General features: G+C 35.9%; 1 protein-coding gene across 5 annotated transcripts in view; it reads left to right on the top strand.

The window, feature by feature from the left end:
* The window catches only part of Zmym4 (zinc finger MYM-type containing 4), a 127,107-nt gene that overhangs the window by 52,688 nt on the left and 53,176 nt on the right, over window positions 1-21,243 (top strand). For all 5 annotated transcript variants that reach the window (XM_057784085.1, XM_057784083.1, XM_057784082.1 and 2 more), the window contains 7 exons: window positions 600-1,121; window positions 2,870-2,931; window positions 3,282-3,452; window positions 11,882-11,966; window positions 12,185-12,440; window positions 19,393-19,567; window positions 19,669-19,881. In XM_057784085.1, the coding sequence (XP_057640068.1) occupies window positions 600-1,121; window positions 2,870-2,931; window positions 3,282-3,452; window positions 11,882-11,966; window positions 12,185-12,440; window positions 19,393-19,567; window positions 19,669-19,881 (1,484 nt within the window). The remainder of the gene's footprint in view (window positions 1-599; window positions 1,122-2,869; window positions 2,932-3,281; window positions 3,453-11,881; window positions 11,967-12,184; window positions 12,441-19,392; window positions 19,568-19,668; window positions 19,882-21,243) is intronic.

Here is a 21,243-nt window from a genome sequence, read left to right on the forward strand (position 1 = left end):
AGCGTTATGAAGGGTAGCAAGTTAGCTAAATTTATTTTTATGTTTGCATACTTAGCATAGTAAACTTTTACTTTATTGAATCTGTGTGAGTGCAGAGAAAAATAGGATTCTGGGATTAAAGACCTGCATTATATTAATGTTTTAGTCTCAACTCTGCAGAACACATAATATTAAAATTATAACTATCACTTTCGTATTCCTTTCTGTGTTTTAATTTGCGAGTAGCTTTTTATAAATACTGTCATTAAGCCTCACCACAAAACTAATTTCCAAGGTGAGTATTAGATTGTTTTATATACAGATGGAGAATTTTTTTGCTTTGTAATTTCAGCGCAAATAGGTCTGTTTCGGGAGTTGGTGCTCCTTTCTCAGTATCATGTTGTTTTCTTTGTAACCTGAAGTTGGTCTCTCAAGTTTAGGCTTCCTGTTTCCTTAAGTGTCAGGGATATTCTCATCAGAGATGCTAAATGATTACTATTGTAATATTACCTATATTTTGTTTGACAAAAAAAAAATATTGGTTTAAATGGCAGACAGACCTTATAACTGCGGTCATCCTCAGTACTGTCACTTGTCTAAACAGTTTCTTACTTTTTAAGGTGGTGTCATGGATACAGAAATGTCTGAAGACACAGACCACAACTTAACTCCTACCCTTGCCAGCATGTCTTATGGAATGCCGAATCAAACAGGATCTGAAAATTCATTGCTGGACGAAGATGATTATTTTTTGAGCTCTGGGGATCTTGCAGGAATTCCAGTCGTTAGTAGTGACAATGAGGATGAACAGGATTTTAGTTCAAAGGACAATCTGGTTTCTTCAATTCATACTGATGATAGTTTGGAAGTAGAGAGAAGAGCCTCTCATCATGAATCAGACAATGAAAACGAAATGCAAATTCAAAATAAATTAAAAAAAGACTTTCCTAAACAGTTTGATCAGGTTTCTGTCTTTAAATCAATACGGAAAGATTTTTGTTTAGTAAGAGAAAACAGCAAAGAGACATTTTCTGGAAAGGAGAAAAATAGAGACTTAACTTATCATGAACGTGAAAAACGGTTGGATAAACCCCATAAAGGTTTGGATTCAAGGCTGAAAAGCAGTTTTTTTGATAAAGCAGGTAATAATTATTGGAATAGAGCCATAAAGCACAATAACAAAGTACCTATAATGGAGCTTTTATTACTTGTAATGTTAAGTGAAATATGAAGTTTTAAACTCTTTGTAAGCTCTCGTTTTTATTTTGTCCTTATTCTTCAAAGTGATTGAATTTCTCCCCATAACATTTAGTTGTGGTGTAAGTGGTTGAAAAATAGCTCTAAGCCGTAGTTTTCCCCCTTCTTGAATTGCAATATTTTGATGAAAGGCAAGATGCTTGTATCATCTGTTTATTTTCTTTGGTTGAATATTAGAATCTGAAGTTGGACTTAGCGTCTTTGTGCTGTAAGCACTGAGTTAAATTGCTATCCTATCTATTAGTCTAAACTAGAGAATTGAAACAAAGTGCCCCATTTTCTGTTTTAGTTCATTAAAGTTCCTTTTGATTCTCTTTGCACAATGCACCCTCTATTCTAGATCTAGTCCTGTTCTTTAATGTATCACACTTTTCTTGTGTGCTTTCCTTTCTTGATGTTTCATTTTTACTCTCTCTGTATATATACACCTATAAAATTACTTCTTATCCATTGAAGCATAATTCATAAATCTTTCCCACTTTGTAGTCATTCCTAAAAATGGTTTTCTTATATTTCCACAGAATTTTGTTTTACACCTTATTTATAGTATTTATTGACTTGTTTCTTGAGAGTCAGTTTGTATCTTACTCATCTTTGTATTCTTAGGACTTTTCCTTTTACAAGAAGATTATAATCCTTTCCTAAATGTTAAATTGATATTTAGGAAAGCAGCTACACCATATCAATCCATGTACTTCTTCACACAATCTAAGGAAATAAATTGCAGAAGGAACAAATCAGTGTTTTGAAGAAGCGTAACTGGTTAGCTGAACATTTATTATACACAGGATTGTTCAAGGATGTACTTTATTTCTAATATATGTGATTAGGTTATCTATATATTTTACTATCTATTATTGGATATTGTTCTGGGAGTCTTTTCTGAAGGAGCTTGTCTAGTAATAGAAGAAATAAGACAGTTAGAAAGTAGAGGTGCTAATGATGAGTTGAATAGTCCAAGATTGTATGTGTAAGATAAGATAATAATAGAAGAGTAAATAACTGGGGTGTTAGTTAACGTGATTGCTCTTTTCACTTTTGAGACAGAGTCTTAATCTTCAGCTCAAGCTGGCCTGGAACTCACTGCAGTTCTCCTACCTTGTCTCCTAAGTGTTTAACAGGTGTGTGAGCCACCACACCTAGTCTGAATTTGCCTAACTCCCTTACATGCTTTGTATTAGACTCCAGACCTTTTGGCGTGTTAAGACAAGTGCTCTACCCCTGAACACATTCCTAACTCACTTGAAATTCTTAGGAGAGAGACTTAGTGGACAAGGGATGTTTTCCTATAGAGATGAGTTTTGAACTGAGCAGAGTCTGGAAACTAAGTATTAGAACAGAAAGCAGAAACTTGGGGAACTTAGCAGAGTGGCAGAGGAGAACAAACAATTTTCAGAGCATAGTAAATCAAGTCACCATTCTGTTTGAGCAAGGAAAGCTGTGTGGTAAGGCTAAATGGTAGGGGAGAGCAGGTTATGTGGACCTTTGAATGAAACTTTGTGTTCTTTGGAACTTAGCTCACTCATTCTTTGTTGGAATAGTGAGATGATTTCAAATAATAGTCTTTTAGGTCATTCTTTATAAGATTTGTTATTCATATACATGTGTTTGTTTGTTTGTTTTCTTTCAATAGCTAATCAAGTTGAAGAAACATTACATACTCATTTACCACAAACCCCAGAAACAAACTTTAGGGTAAGTTTTCAGTGTGTATGTAGATTGCTGTTAACCGTGGCAAGTGTCAAAGTTTTCTTTATGTCACTTTCAAAATTCTGCTTGTGTTAGAAAAAGCACTGCTTTTTTTTTTTTAAATATTATTTGCATAAGGCCATCTTTGGAGATATTTTTTTTAAAAAACAACCTTGGCTTTTAGGTTCTTTATTTGCATTTGATATTTAGACCTATAGTTCATCAGCTTTTAGGCATAGGGACACTGATGTCTGTCCGTAGAATTAATTTCCAGTGAGCTTTTCTTTGGGTATTAACCCTGAAGAGGAATAATTTTTAAATTTGAATATTTATTAATCCTTTATATTGTGTTTTAGGACTCCAGCTATCCATTTGCCAATAAAGAATCCATTGGTTCGGAACTGGGAAATTCCTTTGCGTCAAATATTAGAATTAAAGAAGAACCTTTGGATGATGAGTATGACAAAGCAGTGGCGCCTCAGCAGGGACTACTAGACAGAGTTAAAGATGAACCTGAAAATGCTCAAGTAAACATTTGACCTTTCCCCTCATTTCGTTTTGTTCCACACATCAACTTACTCATTTGAAAGAGGAAGTGCTTAAGTAAATAGTTTATTGACAGAATGAAAAGAGTTTGTGATTGAAGCAACTTGAATTGCTTTGCAAGGCTGTAGCAAGAATTACATGAAAGTGTTCCTGAAGAGTAATTAAGACTTTTAATTTTCTCTGTGTTTTAATAGCACTGTGGGTTTTGTGGGCATTTTAGTACAGAATTGGGAGACTGGTGAGACTTGAGACAGCAGAAGAGGCTGAAAATTTAGGAGGAGGGTGGCACATGGGATGATTTAATTCATAGACCCTTCTACTACTGATGAGGTACAGGTTAGGTAAGCCTTTTGCTGTCTTTCAGGAGGGCTAGTGGACATAAATATCTTTGGAAGGGTTAATTAATTGAAGAACCAGATTATTGGAAAAGAGGCATTGGTGAGTGATTCATGATTCTAAGTTTAAGATAGTTGAGTAGTAAGGACAAGGATCTAGCTGTGCAGTTTCAAGACTGCTCTGGAAATAAGTCATAGGAGTCATGCAAGTGAAATTCTATAGTCACTTAAGTTACCCATTGATGGCATTGCAGTGGTTGGAATGGAAGAAAGAAGCTACACCACAGGCTGTAGTTACTGTGAACTGTAGGAAGGGATTTAAGCAATGAAATATAGTAGTTGCAGCTATTTGAAGGTAGGCTGTATTCAGATGTCATGAACTCAGAAAGTGAAAAATAGAGAACACAGATTAGCTGTTTCTATGAAATAATATTTAAGAAAGCTTACCTTTTCCTTATTTTGCTGTATAAGGGATTTTGTGAATGAGACATGTATAGAAGAGAATTTTTCATGAAGTCTTCTTTGAGCAGGATTTCTCACCCTTAGCATTACTGATATTTGGAAGAAGCCCGTTCTTTGTTATGACGACATGTTCTGTGTTTTGTGGGGTCTCTACCTATACTTGTTGCCACTTGTAGCCTTCTACCTCTCCAGTTGAAACAAATATTTTCAGACACTGCCAGATATTCCTGGGGAGCAAAACCATTTACTATAGAGCACCCCTGTTTGAGATCAAAGAGAGAAAAGACTAGGCAGCTATAGAGTATAAGATACAGAAGGAGTGGCAGGTGGTTTGTGAAAGGCGCTGACACTTACTTGCCTGTTAGAAATAGTGTTTGTTTTGGGGAGAGTGCACCATGACCAGAGGAGCCATGTGAGGTAGACCATTCAAAAGTTACAATACAGTATATCATAAACAGCATATTAGGACTTTAAAGGAAAAGAGAGACGTCCTTTTAATGTTTGGAGAAGAACTTCATTAAGGATAGTTTAAAAGTAGTAGTAAGCGGGGTAGTGGCACACACCTAAATTTAATCCCAGCTCTTGGGAGACAGAGCCAGGTGGACCTCTGTGAGTTCAAGGTCAGCCTGTTCTACAGAGTGAGTTCTAGGACAGCCAGGACTACACAGAGGAAACCCTTTCCTGGAAAACCACCCAATCAGTCCATCATTAATAAATAAATGAATAAGTGGGAATAGGAGAAATAGCTGCTAGGATGTGATGAAAGGAGAAACCTAGAAAAGAAAATCTTCAGAGAAATCACCCCAACAAAGGAAAATCTGTTTTTATATCTTTTCATGGGGTGGCAGGAGGTTTCATAATACGTGATTTAGTTCAGCATAGCATATGTGGCAAGGACCATGGAAGATCCAGATACCATAAATTAGGAATTGTTTGACCTAATTAACTCCAGAGAGAGAGGTCAGTGAGACCTATCCTATTCAGTCTGTGGGGTTTGACCTCTTAAAGGGATAGGCACACAATTTTTTATTGAGGTAGTTGACAACGCAGACAAGAATTCAGCAATACTAAAGAACAGGTAGAGAAATGAGGATGGTGATAGACCTACAGAAATTGGGTAGATATGAGTGCAGTTGGCTCAACAAAGACAGTAGAATAAATCTGAAAATATTTCAGTAAATATTTCAGTAGATGTTAGATTAAAAGTAGTTTGTAGAAACAAGAGAAGTAGAAATCTTGGGTATTTGAATTATGTGTAAATGTCCTGATTGCCTGGGAAAATTCATGTGTCCTTGTGTTCGTGTGAAGATTATAACCTTTCTGATCTCTCATATCCCCATGTGGACAAGGAAAATTCATGAGAAATCATTATGCTGGCAGAGTACTGAAGGCTTTTCTTTCTTTTGTATGTGACCCATTGATTTTTCCTCAGGATAAAGGGTAAAGTTAAATAAGTGGGGGATAGAAGGTATTGGGAAAATTATTAGTATTTTTTTTTAAAGCAGAGCTTCCAGTGGCTAGAGAGTATCAATAGGTGGAATGGATAGAGGTGCCTGTATTCTATACACATACTCAAAGTTACAAAATATGTTACAAAATACTGAATATTGAGTTTTATTTATTTTTTATTATTATTATTATTTTTTTTTTTTGGTTTTTCGAGACAGGGTTTCTCTGTGGCTTTGGAGCCTGTCCTGGAACTAGCTCTTGTAGACCAGGCTGGTCTCGAACTTACAGAGATTCACCTGCCTCTGCCTCCCAAGTGCTGGGATTAAAGGCGTGCGCCACCACCGCCCAGCTGAATATTGAGTTTTATAATGATTATGGGGAAGAACTGCTTCAGGTGCTCACTACTTATTTGTTTGGTCTCTTGGGAGTAGGCAGTCCTATGGGTAGGTTCTGATAGACACAGGGTTACAGAATGTCTTTGTCCTGTCTCCACAGTAGACTAATCGCAGCACATGAGTGGCTAGAGGTGGGTTTCCCTGAGCAGTTGTTTCTGTTTTCAGTCAGACCTGTGGTAGTTCCAGAAATCCTGCAAGGGAAGAGGCCAAATTATAGCTAATTCTAGATGCTGGTTCTTTCCTTTTCACTCTCCCCTTCCCGCCTACATTCTACCCCCTCATTTCCCGCATGCTTTCTTATACCCCTCCCCAATCACTGAAATCCAGATTTCTTCCTTTTTCAGTACTGTGTAACACTTTATTAATTTTACTCATTCTTAATAGCCCAGAAGTAGGAATTACAAAATATCATTTATTTGGTGTCACAAACAGTACTCATAACGTACTGACAGAATTTGTGACTCTGGTTACCCTTTTTTTTTTTTTTTTTTTTTTTTTTTGGTTTTTCGAGACAGGGTTTCTCTGTGGCTTTGGAGCCTGTCCTGGAACTAGCTCTGTAGACCAGGCTGGTCTCGAACTCACAGAGATCCGCCTGCCTCTGCCTCCCAAGTGCTGGGATTAAAGGCGTGCGCCACCATCGCCCGGCCTGGTTACCCTTTTCTTTAATCATCATTTACTAGTGACTTCACTCTCTGCTTAGTTTTGTAGTTTTACTGTTGAAGTTGGTCTACATTCAGACCACTAGGTTGCTGAAATGTCTGTATATGTATCTCAGTTATACCCCATTGTGTTTAGTTACTTGTTAGTCATCTTCTTGCTTCTTTTACCAAGCATAAAATCATTTGGCTTTTTAGATTCATTTATTCTTTCTAATCTCATTGCATTTTACAATAGTATTTCTGTAGTTTAAAAAAATAGTTGTTGATTTTTTTATATGTATTATTTTATCTTTCTAACAACTGTGAGTGTGTGGTCTAAGTACAGAATATGTTATCCTGCGTCTACATTAGTAAGCTAAATGTCATAGCTTAATTTAGTTATTCAAGGCCAAATGGCCAGGAAAGAATCAATGTAGGTTGATAATCTAGGTCTTATTTTTGTTAGACTATTTTTCTGTAGCTAGCGGTTTGATTTAAAAAGGGGGGATCTAGATAAAGTTCTCAAAGAGAAACTCTTTTTTTTTTTTTTTGTTTTTGTTTTTTGAGACAGGGTTTCTCTGTGGTTTTTTGGAGCCTGTCCTGGAACTAGCTCTGTAGACCAGGCTGGTCTCGAACTCACAGAGATCCGCCTGCCTCTGCCTCCCGAGTGCTGGGATTAAAGGCGTGCACCACCACCGCCCGGCCCAAAGAGAAACTCTTAAAGAGAGCCAAAGATCTCAGTTATTTTTTCCACAGCACCTGAAACTTAGATATTACTAATGTTGATATCTTCGTTTTCTTTTCTGTTCACAGTAATGAAGAGAGAACTAATTTTTGTAGTCTTTCATTGAAGTAAATGAAAATGAAAAGCAAATTGCCTAATTATCACAGTAATGGTTCATAGACTATGAAAGTATAATGCAATTGTGCAAATGTTGGAGCTTTGCTTGCATCATGTCATTCATTTTGCCATAGGAGATATTCATTTTCAATATCACTTATCCTGTGACATTAATAAGGCCTTCCTTTGTGTTCAGCAAGGGAAAGATAAGCAATTTTTATTTGACCTCTGGTTTTTAGTTAGTTGTATTTTATTTTGTTTTTGAAAGCATTGGAGTCATCAGGTATCTTTTTTTTCTTACAAAGCATGGCTTATCGGGCGGTGGTGGCGCACGCCTTTAATCCCAGCACTCGGGAGGCAGAGGCAGGCGGATCTCTGTGAGTTTGAGACCAGCCTGGTCTACAGAGCTAGTTCCAGGACAGGCTCCAAAGCTACAGAGAAACCCTGTCTCGGAAAAAAAAAAAAAAAAAAAAAAAAAAACCAAAGCATGGCTTATTAGTCATTGTAGGGGATATAAACAGACCAAGCGCTCTGGAGTTTTCTGGGATAAGAATTTTTGTATTAGAAATGTGCTTTCAGATATATGCATATGTATGTCAGGATAAGTTAATATTAAAAAAAAATTAATCCTTGCTAGGTATGGTAGTACTTGCTTTTAATCCCTATACTTGGAGATAGGCTGATCTCTGTGAGTTTGAGGGCAGCCCTGATTTACATAATAAGTTCCTATCTATCCAGGGCTATACAATGAGATCTCGTCTTAAAAAGAAAAGTGGCAGTGGCACATACCTTTATTCCCAGCATTCAGGAGTACTTTGAGTGTCTGTATCTACCAAATGATATATCACATAATTCATGATACATTTCTTATGTATATTCTGTTTATTGTGGCAAGCAAATAACTATGCTAGCACAAATTCTGAATTTGAAAGCATAATTATGGGAACCTTGTAATTATTAAAATAATAAAGATTATTGATCTTAGCATTTTTCCTTTGGCACAAAACATGCTAATGTATTATAAAAGAATTAGAAGAGAATGTAATAGAAATGGGAAATGAAGTAATAATTTTATCAGAGTATTAATAGAACTTGTGATAGTTAAGTGGAGTTGAAGGTAAAATAATAATTATAGGAAAGACAGTAATAGTTCTATGGTTCAGTTTCCCAGTTAAGAGCTAATATTATAAGTAGCAACTAAAAAGTAGATAAAAGATGACTTGAATGAATGGTGAGACTAGTTTTTAAAAAAGTGTAAGAAGTGTTAATGGTGTCAACTATTCTTAATGATACAGATATCATAAACATACTGGTGATTAGGTTCTGATGTTTTGAGGAGTAAGTGTACACATATACATATATGATGTATACATGCTTTCAATTGTATTTGGAGAGGTTGAGTGGAAAACCATGTAAACAGTTAAACATTGTATAGTTTCATCAGAATAGTATGATGCAAGTTTAATCAGACTGATAACAGCATAGCCCATGAGATTTTTTTTTTCAGGATTTAGTATGTTGTATTGATTCTGTTAAGACGAAAAAAATTCTGTGTAGTCAAAGAAGCTTACCAATCTCAAGTGAACCGTAGCTAGCACTGGAAAGTTATCAAATCAAACCCACCCTATTTTTAAGTCTGTTGTTCAACCACTGCTCTTAGAAATAAAGTTTTATCAGAACTTTGTCATGTTCATTTATTTACATGTTGTCTGTGGGTGCCTTTGCTCTACCAGGGCAGAGTTGGGCAGTTGTGATAGAGATCAGACCATATGGTTTGCAAAGTCAAAATTATTTACTATCTGGCCCTTTGCAGATAAAGTTTGCTGATCCCTGGATTAAAGGACTGTATTATAAACAGTGAAACCACTTCCTTATTATTTTATTATGGAAGTAAAACTTGGTAAGAGATAGAAGAAATCACAAAGGTAAAGATTGTCAAAATTTTGGCATTAATGGAAGCCTCTTAGTACATAAAAAAAAATTAACTCAGAAGAAATGTTGATGAGAAATGCTATGTAGGTTAATATTGTAATAGCATAATGCACTTGTAAGTGAACATTAAAAATAGCTACAAATGAAAACAAGTACAAAAAAATCTTTTAATTGTTCTCCCTCCCTCCCCATTAGTTATTGGAGTCAGAACAGTTTTGTTTGAAAGCCAGACATGGTGGTGTGTACCTTTAATCCCAATACTAGGGAGGCAGAGGCAGGTAGTTGTCTGTGAGTTAGAGGCCAGCCTGGTCTACAGATTGAGTTCTGAGGACACTCAGGGTCACACAAAAAACAAAAAACAAACAAACAACAAACCAAAAAGGAAAAAAGAAAAATCATCAACCCAAAACAACCCAAAAATCAGTTTTGTTTGGATAAAAACAATCTTATAATGTCTCAAAAATCTTTAAGATGGATCTTGTAACCTAGTAATTCTACTTGATAAAAGATATTTATCAGCAGGGTGTATGGAACACTTCTTTAATCCCAGCAGAGGTAGGTGGATCTTTGTGTATTTGAGGTTAACCTGGCTTTACAAAGCAGTTTTCAGGACAGCTAGGGTTTTTGTTACACAGAAGATCCCTGTCTTGATAAACTGGGGTGGGGTGTGATATTCATCATTGCATTCCTTCACTCATTGTGCTGAATATATGTAAACATTAAGTATACCAACATTGTTGCCATTACATGTCAGTGCCATGCATCCCTGTGTTAGAGCCTGAGGAAAAGGCAGAAAATAGTGACTAGTACTGATGCTGCCTTTTTAAAAAGTTACAGTACTATAATATTAGTCATGTAGTTTTGCATAAGTTTTGATTTTTTTTTTTTTTTTTTTTTAGGAATATTCTGTATTATTCATTTGTGGTGGTACTCACCTGTAATCCCAATCCTTGGGAGGCAGAGGCAGCATGTTTGGGCCTCATGTGGTCTTTTTAGCAAGTTCCAGGCCATTCAGGGCTGTACAGTGAAACCCTGCCTCAAAAACAAAAGTAACACCAAAAGAACAATGCTCTCATAATTGTCAAGGATTTGGGCACTCATTGTTCTGTGTCCAAGTCCCATGTACATATTTCATGTCAGCCTCAACTGTTTAATCTGACTTGTCACTATGTACATATAATAAATATCAATAGTCCTTCTGGTTGTATAATGTATTGTTATACCCACCACCAAAAGGAAGTATGTCTGAGATACCCACAATTCTAATAATGGGTCTCTGTATTATTTCGCAAGCTTTGTTGTAATAAGTATGTTTAAATTATAAAACAACCATTACTTAGTGCTGTTACAGGTGACAAGTATAATTGTACAGTTAAAGAATAGTCCTGAAAAATATATACTGAAATTCTGATGTATGGTGTCTATAAGTGACTTAAAATGTCTATTTGTATTTAAAACTTATTTAAGGCTGGAGAGTTTGGCACATAGGTTAAGAGTACTGGCTGCTTCTTGAGAGGATATGGGTTTATTTCTCAGCATCTCATAGTGGGGCTGACAAACATATGTAACTATGGTTCCAGGGGATCCAGTGTGTCCTCTTTTAACCTCCATGGGCACCAGACATGCATGAAGTGTACATTTATTCAGGCAAAAACTCATGTATATAAAATAATAAATAAATCTAAATTTTTTTCTTTTAAGTTATGTCAACAATATAATGTTTAAAATGTTCTTTTAGAATTCTTAGACTACCTAGGCTACTGCTTCTTGGACTCAGGTCTTATAAATGCTGGTATTTAACCACTAGAAGTTATTGTAGAGAAATATGCAAAAATATATGATAATTCCAATAAGCAGAACATGAATTCATAAGAAAAAATTATTTAGAATAATTATAACTGTAATGAAACAAAACTTTTCTTTGACTTGAAAAGGGAAAAGACTGGAAAGAAATATACCACAGAGCCACAGCAGTCCTTTTGAGGTGATGGAAATCAGAATAGAAGTTTTCTCTTTATTTCTAAATAAATGTTCTATTGTGATTGTGTATTACTTTTATAATAAAAATTTACAGTACTATAATATTAAAGAAAAATTTCAGAAATAATTTAAAAACGATCTAGTAGTGCTACATCAGGCTATTTCGGTAGCTAACATTCGCTTTTTCCGTCCTTATTCTCAGCATATACAATCAAATTTGCCCTTGTTAGTTATAAGTTGTTTACTGTGTTGTGTGTCATTATTTATTAATGCTAATGTTATAAACATTTTCCACTTCTATGCAGCAACAGTAAAATGTCTTGATATCTTTAGGAATTTAGTCTTATCTCTATATTTATTTATTTTTCTTTTTTAAAGGAATATAGTCATGGCCAACAGCAAAAAACTCCCGAGGGGGAACTGAAAATTAGTGCTGTGTTTTCAGTCAGTGGCAGTCCTCTTGGTAAGAATCAACCCTGAATAAATGAATTGTGTTTATTCTGGCCAACGTAAATCAGAGGTTAATAAACTAGGCTGTTCTTTGTTCATTTAGAATCCTTTATGTTGTATAGTCCAAAGTTAATACCAGGTTCCAAACTAGCTCTAGAAAAGTACTGATGCATAAAATACAAGATCAAAAGTAAGTTTTTTCCTTTCAATGTTCTTTTCCTTTTTTTAAAGCTCCACAGTTGACTACTGGCTTTCAGCCTTCTCTGGCATCACCTGGCATGAATAAAATGCTTCCTTCAGTTCCAGCCACAGCTGTTCGAGTTTCCTGTTCTGGTTGTAAAAAAATCCTCCAGAAGGGGCAGACTGCTTATCAGAGGAAAGGGTCTACTCAGCTCTTCTGCTCCACATTGTGCCTCACTGGATACACAGTTCCACCTGCCCGCCTGCCACCTCCTCTTACCAAGAGGACTTGTTCAAGTTGCTCAAAGTATAACAGAGTTCTAAATTATCTTTTCTGTTCCTTTGTTTCTCTTAGTGTTTGTTTTTTAACCTGTGTATTATATTTGAATTTTTACTTTACTGTGGTTTCTTTTTTTAAAGGAATACCACAGAATTTAGTGCCACCATGTTGTTGCTGCTTTCAGTTTTTTCTGAGTAGGAAGTGCTCAGCTTTCTTTAGTTTAAGGAGTGATTTTAAATTAACCCTTTCCTTTTTATTAGTTGAGGTTCCTTACATTTTACTATTCTAGCACCACAGCAGTTCTTTCTGCAGTTGTTGATAATAGATCCTAGGTGCCACACATATTTACAGTTAGGTTTCCTATGTGTTATATAGTTGCAATATATTTAAATTTTTGTCTAACTTTAAATGACTTCTCATATGCATACATGTGCGTGCACACGTACACTTTATCTAGTATCTCTGGACCTTTAGAACTTCTATTGAAATGTTAAATAGCAAAAAGGTGTATGAACCTTGGCTTAATTAAAATTATCTTGATGTTTTGGGGAAAATACTAAGATCACCCTTATAAATTTTATAAGGTGTTAGTAAATTATTACTAGAGCAACTCAAAAAATGAGAAGCTGGGTGTAGTAGCACATTCAGTAGTGGAAGACAGATCTCTGTGGGCTGCATAGAGAGGCCAACTTCACCCCCCCACACAAGAAAAAGAAAAAGGAATGATACTTTTTTGGTGTTTTGAAACTTCTTTGCTTCTCAATTTAAACTACAGTTTATTACTCATCTTTCAGGGTTTACACTTGTTCAGTTTTCTTGTCTTCTGAATTGGTTACACCATAGACTTAACAGAAATTTGAGTATATGTAGATACTTTTTCATAACTTAGTTTTATACAAACCTCTTTTAAACTTTTAAAAATTACTGTTTGTTTTATTTTCATGGGCGTTTTTACCTGCATGTATATCCATGTACTACATGTGTGTTTGGTGCTCTCAGAAATCCGAAGAAAGTGTGTAATTGGAGACACAGACCATCGTAAGCTGCCATGTGGGTACTGGGAATTGAACCCAGATCCTCTGGCAGGGCAGCCATAACCACTGTGATATCTCCCAATCATCTGTGTACATCTGTTTTTATTCACCTCTCAGGAATAATTGAAAAGTTACATTTGGCTGTATTATCCAGTAGCATTGCACTTTAAATCACTGTGTTTCATGTATTGCAGTGTAGACTGGACAGTGTTCTCCTTTGGAAGTTGTAGTTTTGTTTTTTTGTTTTGGTAACCTTGCTAACTTGCTATTCCTTAAAATAACAAACACCACAGTTTTTTTATTTTGTTGTTGTTCTTTTGTTTTGGGATTTTTTTTTAAGGTTATCTAGTTTGAGACTCACAAATAGAAATCCCAGTGTTCAAAACCTTTTGAATAATAAACATAGTCAGAAATTTTTTGGTTTGGAGCATTTTTAAGATTTTTCAGATCAGGGATGCTTAACCAATAATATTTGTGCAAATATTCCAAAATCTGGGAAAAAATGTGAAAGTTGAAATATTTTAGTGATACTGTTCATTTAAGGAAGGGTGTATTCAGTTTGGAGCAGTTCTTCAGTGCTTATAGTTTTATCTGGTGAATGTCTCTAATACTTGCATGTGACTAAAAGTGATCTAGAGCCATGTGCTTTGTTTGGATAGGTTAGGAAATTTGGTCTAGTTTTGTTCAAAGTTAAAATTTATTCAATAATCATTGGTGTTTTTGGTGATTTACAATTTAAGGAATAAATTGAAGCAATTTATTATGGAACACAGTGGTTATTGCTAGTATATTTTAAAGTTCTTTGTTCAAAAGTCAAGTGTGGTGCCACACTTCTTTAACCCCAGCACTCTGGAGGCAGAGGCAGTTGCGTTTCTGAGTTCAAGGCCAAACCTGGTCTACAGAGAGAGTTCAGGACAGCCAGAGCTACACAGAGAAACTGTCTTGAAATCTAAAAACAAAAAAAATCAAAAACCAAACCTCCACCTTTGGACTGGAGAGACGGTTCAGAGGCTAAGAGCTCTTCTTGAGGTCCTGAGTTCAATTCCCAGCAACCACATGGTGGCTCACAACCACCTAAAATGAGATCTGTTCTCCTGGTGTGCAGGAGTTCATGTAGACTAAACACTGTTTATATACTAAATAAATAAATCTTAAAAAACAAAGCTCCACCTTCCCCCTCAAATTGAGTTCATGTATTTTTACAATATATAAGTAACTTTAGCCATTTGACCATAAAGATATGCTTTAAAACATCATGTTATATGTAGTAAATATACATTATTACCTGTCAGTGTTCAATGAAAGTAATGTAGAGGTATGTACTTTGTTGTGCTTACTTCTATATAGTTAATCTAGTAGATAACTAATATTGAATGATTTATTTAGTGACCTTAAGTTTAGAGAAAAACTATTATAATTATAGCCGTATCTTATATAAGGCAATGTTTAAATTGACTTTCACTACTATTTCTGGCAAGATTAATTTACTCAAAGTAGAGTTCTTTGTTTTTGCTGTTTTGGTTATAACGTGCTTTTAAAAGTGAATATTTAGGCTGTTGGTGGTGGTGCACGCCTTTAATTCCAGCACTTGGGAGGCAGAGATAGAGGCAGGTCTCTGTGAGTTCGAGGCCAGCCTTGTCTACAAGAACTAGTTGCGGGACAGCCTGGGTTGTTACATAGAGAAACCCTGTCTCATAAAACAAAATAAAACAAAAAACAAGCAAACAAATAATACTTATCCGTATTCTAAGTTTTCACATTCTAGTATAGGTACTTTCAAAATTATTATATGATTAAATTAGATTGAAAACAATAATTATTTTGCCTTTTATTTTTACCTTTCTTGTTGGCTGTTTTTTTTAATTATAAAATAAATCTGATTGTCTGATATAATAACTTATACATCCTTAATCATTTTAGGTGCCAGCAATTTCCAAGATGTCAGTAATTCTTTCATGAGAACCATAGATACTTCTTTAAGATTTATCACTTATTTTAAAATTACCATATAAAACTCACATTGGTATACAGAAATATGTCTCCATACACACACGCGCGCACACACACACACACACACACACACACACACACACACAGGGTTTCTCAATATCTTTGGAGCTTGTCTTGTAACTTGCTTTGTGGACCAGGCTGGCCTTGAACTCACAGAGATCTGCCTGTCTCTGCTTACTGAGTGCTGGGATAAAGGTCATCACCACCTGACCCATGTATATATTTTTAATATGTATACATATAGGGGAGGTTATGTATGTGCACATATACGTGTGTACAGGTGTCTGTATACATATATATGCACATGAATAAAGGGCAGTGGATAATCTTGAATGTCCTCCTCAGGGATTCTATATACTTTCTTTCTTTCTTTCTTTCTTTCTTTCTTTCTTTCTTTCTTTCTTTCTTTCTTTCTTTCTTTCTTTCTTTCTTTCTTTCTTTCCTTCCTTCCTTCCTTCCTTCCTTCCTTCCTTCCTTCCTTCCTTCCTTCCTTCCTTCCTTCCTTCCTTCCTTCCTTCCTTCCTTCCTTCCTTCCTTCCTTCCTTCCTTCCTTCCTTCCTTCTTTTTTTGAGACAGGGTTTCTCTGTGGTTTTGGAGCCCATCCCGGAACTAGCTCTTGTAGACCAGGCTGGTCTCAAACTCACAGAGATCTGCCTGCCTCTGCCTCCCAAGTGCTGGGATTAAAGGCGTGCGCCACCACCGCCTGGCTCTATATACTTTCTTTAAGACAAAATATCCTGGGGCTGGATAGATAGATGGCTCAGCGGTTAATAGCACTGACTGCTCTTCCAGAGGATACAGGTTCAATTTCCAGCTCCCACATGGCAGCTTAACTGTCTTTAACTCCATTTCCAAGGTATCTGATACCTTCATACCAATGCACATAAACTTAAAGAAATTGAAGAGAAAAAAAGACAGGGCTGGAGAGATGGCTCAGAGATTAAGATTATCGCCTGCTCTTCCAGAGGTCCTGAGTTCAATTCCTAGCAACCACATGGTGGCTCACAACCATCTATGAGATCTGGTGCCCTCTTCTGGCCTGCAGGCATACACACAGACAGAATAGAGTGTGTGTGTGTGTGTGTGTGTGTGTGTGTATAAACTACTCAAGGAATAAAAAAAGACAATGTCATTGACTCGTTGACTTGGAACTCACCAGTTACTCTAGGTTGACTGGCATTTTTTCCTAGGAATGCTCCTTTCTTAGGCAGCCTCCTGTCTGTACTATTTTAGCTTTGGTGTTAGAAGTGCTAACCACCACTTGCAGCTGTTTATTTGGATTCTGGGCATTGAACTTAGGTCCTCATGCTATCAGGGCATGCCTTTTACTGACTGAACTGTCTTCCCAGCCACATGGTTGGTTTTATATTTCTTTATATTCATGTTCATGCATGTTAGTTTTATCTGCATTTATCATATTTCTCTGTCCTTTTGTGGTTATCACTGATCTATCTGAAGACAGATTTTTCTTCCTACTTGTCAGAAGTAACTGTTTCTGACTGGGGCTGGAATGGTGACTCAGCAGTTGTGAGCACTTGCTCCTCTTGCAGAGAATCCTGCTTAAGCTTCCAGGACCCACACGATGAGTCATAACTATTTGTCCACTTCAGGTCCAGGGGATCCAATATTGCCTCTGGCCCCCTCAGGCACCAGGCACACGATGATGCACATACATACACAGAGGCAAAAGTTTCTATATATAAAATAAAAATAAAAAATACATAAAATAATAGTTGAACCATGATGCCTGTGTTTTTGCCTTACACCTTAAGGTTTTCAGTTTTTATCTGTTTTACCTCACTCATTTAGTCTTTTATCTATTTTTATTCTTTACTCTCCCATTTCTATTTTTCTGTAACACTGTTTATTTACCAACTTATCTTCTCAGGATTTTTAAATTTTTTTTCTTTTATTCTCATTTTTCATTATACCTTTCCCCTAATTTTGCTTTATCCTTTTCCGTGGACAGAAGACCTTTCATTTCCTATTTGTCACTTGACCTTCCTGCTCTTTCCTCTGTTAATGTACATAGTCATTAGAGCAGTACTGCCCCTTTGCTGCAAGGATCTCTGAGCCTCAGATGTATTAGTTCCTACTAGACACCACTCAGTCTCTTGTTCTCTACATTTTGATCAGTTTTGATTTTTTTCCAATGATCTTTGTCCATTACAAATGGAAGTTTTTTTAATAATGAGTAAAAACTGCACTTAACTGCAAGAATAAATATTTAGAATGCAGCTAGGGATTATGCCTGTTTAGTTAAGTGGCAGATGTAGGTTCTCATCTGAGATCCATGACTTCATTAGGCCCTGGTAGTTGGCTAGATTTCCAGTGCTAGACATCCTTTTCTTCTTATTGAGCCGGCCGTAGGTGCAATTAGATAGCTGCTAGTTACCACCAAATGTATGTGTGCCATTAGTGTACCCTTAGGATTATCATGCTGAATTACATTTTTATTATTGTTTAATGTTTAGTTTTTTAATAAGAAGAAACTAAAAAATTTTTATATTAATTTCAAATCTTAGATAAATAATTTGGAATATAATTTTGTGGATTCTGTTAGATCACATTTTTGTTACGATATTCATAGAATTTCTCTGAATTTTTTGTAGCTTTCAGAATATATGTGATTATTTCCCTTTTTTCTGTCATAAGAATTGGTCTGTAAATTTATTGAGATCAATGAGAAATGTTTCTTCCACACCTTGATACATGCTGGAGTGGTAGGAAACCTAATCCTTAGGGATTCTTTCTTCATTGTCTTCATTACTAATGGTTATATATTAAATTTTATTAGCTATGGACATCTAAGTAACAATGCTTAACTCTTATCACATAGGACTGGGTAAATAGCTTATTTGTAAAACGGGGTGCCCTCTGAGGAGCTGAGTTCAAATCACCAGCACTGGGAAGGCAGAGAATAGTACATCCTCTTAACTCAGTGGACAGCCAGTCTATCTGAATATCTTTAAGTTTCAGGTTCAGTGAGAGACTCTATTTTGGAGGTGTGCAAGATGGCTCAGTGAGTAAAGGTACTGGCTCCAAAGATTTAGGACCTGAATTCATGTCCTGGAACCCTAAGTTGTCCTCTGACTTCAGCCTTTGTGGTGTGTACACATTGAGTATACTGGCACATAAAAAACAAAAGCAAAAATAAAATGCAAAAAAGGTAGAAGGAACAATACACATGGAGATGCACACACACAAGATCCTGCACATAATAGTTGAAAATAATTTTATATGTAATTGTTTTTTATTGAATACTTTGAAAATACAGATGATTTTAAAGAAGAAAATTAAAATGTTCAATCTCCTCTACATTGAATGCAATTCATCAGTACTCTCCATCTGTCCGGGTCTCAGCCAAGACTGGTCTGGAATTTAACTCACTGTGTTGACTGTGTGGCCATGTCTAGCCTTGAATTTGCAATCTTCCTGCCTCAGCCTCCTTAGCATTCAGAAGTAAACTGGCAAGAACCATTACTCATGGCTCCATTCCATGTATTTTTTTAATTTTGAAAACATTATTGTTATAATACTTGTATGTAGTAAGTGGTACGTTACCTATTTAAGAAAGGACTCAACGATCTCTAAATTTATTGAGGAGAACTCTAAACTTATTTCACAGTTTAAATTCCAGGGCTGAGAAATTGGCTCAGTGAGTGCTGTGTCGATCTTCAGTGTTGAAGGAAAAGCCATTTGGGCAGCAAGGTTCTCTAATCCTAGTGCTGCAGGGTTGGGGTGGACCTGGGTTAATCTGTAGAGGTTGCTGGCCAGTCATTGAGTTCCAAGTTGAGAAAATAAGTGGAGATGGATAGAAGAAGACACCAATGTGTCTTTTCCCTTTGCTATAAGCCTGGTTATATTTGGTTGCTTTATAAACAAAAGTAAATGTAATATCCTGGGACTTAATTTTATCTTTGTTATTATTTTAGAGACATTTTAAATCCAAAGGATGTGATCAGTGCGCAGTTTGAAAATAGTACCACCAGTAAGGATTTTTGCAGTCAGTCATGCTTGTCAACATATGAACTGAAAAAAAAACCCATTGTTACCATAAATACAAATAGCATTTCAACCAAATGCAGCATGTGTCAGAAGAACGCTGTTGTAAGTTACCTCTTTATTCTTGGGGGAATAAGTTCATTGCTTATGCCTAGAGAACAGTGTTTGATTCTATGTTTGTTTTTTCGGTGTTACTTTGTTCTTAGATTCGACATGAAGTTAATTACCAGAATGTGGTCCATAAACTCTGCAGTGATGCCTGCTTCTCTAAATTTCGCTCTGCTAACAACCTGACTATGAACTGTTGTGAGAACTGTGGTGGTTACTGTTACAGTGGCTCTGGACAGTGCCATGTGCTTCAGATTGAGGGACAGTCTAAGAAGTTTTGTAGCTCAATGTGTGTCACCTCATACAAGCAGGTATTTGATTGTATTTAATCTTGGTATCTTTTTCATTTCGAGGGAGTAAAATCTTTGGGTAGAAATTATTTTTGACACAGTTGTTTAAAATAATGAGAAAAGTATTTGGTTATATTTTTACATGTAGATGGTGTTTACTAAATGCATATAAAATGTTCTAAAAGAGAGTTATTTGTCCCAATTTCTGTATATGCATTAAGAAATGCATCTTCCAGTCAGGTGATTGTGGCTCACGCCTTAATCCCAGCTTGGAAGGCAGAGGCAGGCAGATCTCTGTGAGTTTGAGGTCAACTTGGTCTACAGGGTGAGTTCCAGGACAACCATTTGCTCAGAAAAACTTTGTCTGGAAGAATCAATAAGAAATGCATTGGGTGTGGCTTTGGTTTTTGAGACAGGGTCTCATTATGCAGCCATGTCTTCCTGGAATTTGTTATATGATCTAGTCCATATTATTTGCCTCCATCATGCCTCAGTTTGCCAAGTGTAGGAATTATCTGCATTTACTATGCTTGGCTAGGGCATGGCTGTTATTTCAGATGTGATTTGTATTTTTGAATAGTAATTTTAAATAACCCAAGTATAAAGCAGAAATTCATCTCCTAAAGATAACCGGTCTTAACTTTTTATTGTGTATCCTTCTGATCTTTGAAATATATTTTGATACGTGTGTGTGTATTTATTTATTTTATTTTAATGAAAATGGTCCAGATTGTTTGTGTGTGTGTGTGTGTGTGTGTATGCATAACATATTTTCTTGCAAATGGAATCATATAATTACAGTTGTAAACAAGAAAGTAAAAATCTTAGTAAAGAAGGTTTTTTATTTGTTGTTGCTTGTTTTTTAAGACAGGTTTTTCTCTGTGTAGCCCTGGATGTCCTGGAACTCTCTAGACCAGGCTAGCCTCGAGGTCAGAAATCCACCTGCCTCTGCCTCCTGAGTGCTAAAAGAATTTTCTTATGAAATAGAATAAATGAGGGTTATTTGTTACTTTGTGAATTAGAAATTTGCAGAGAATAAACTGGATGAACTCTGTGATAAGGGTCTTTTATGCTGTTTTGTGTTTTGTATCATATTTTACCAGTAAATTTTTGTCAAATGTTAGTTTCATAATTGGGAGCCCCAAAGCAGTTCTCAATTTGTGGGTCATGACCCATTTGGGGTCGAATGACTCATGGTTCACCTAAGACCATTGGAAAATACAGATATTTACATTACGATTTCATAGCAGTAGTAAAATTAGTGTTAAGAAATAGCAATGAAAATTTTATGATTGGGGGTCACCATAAGCTGAGGAACTGTATTAAAAGGTCATAGAATTATGAAGGTTGAGGACTACTGTTCTAATGGGATGGTAAACACTT

This window comes from Chionomys nivalis, chromosome 11, assembly GCF_950005125.1.
Source record: "Chionomys nivalis chromosome 11, mChiNiv1.1, whole genome shotgun sequence".
NCBI lineage: Eukaryota > Metazoa > Chordata > Mammalia > Rodentia > Cricetidae > Chionomys > Chionomys nivalis.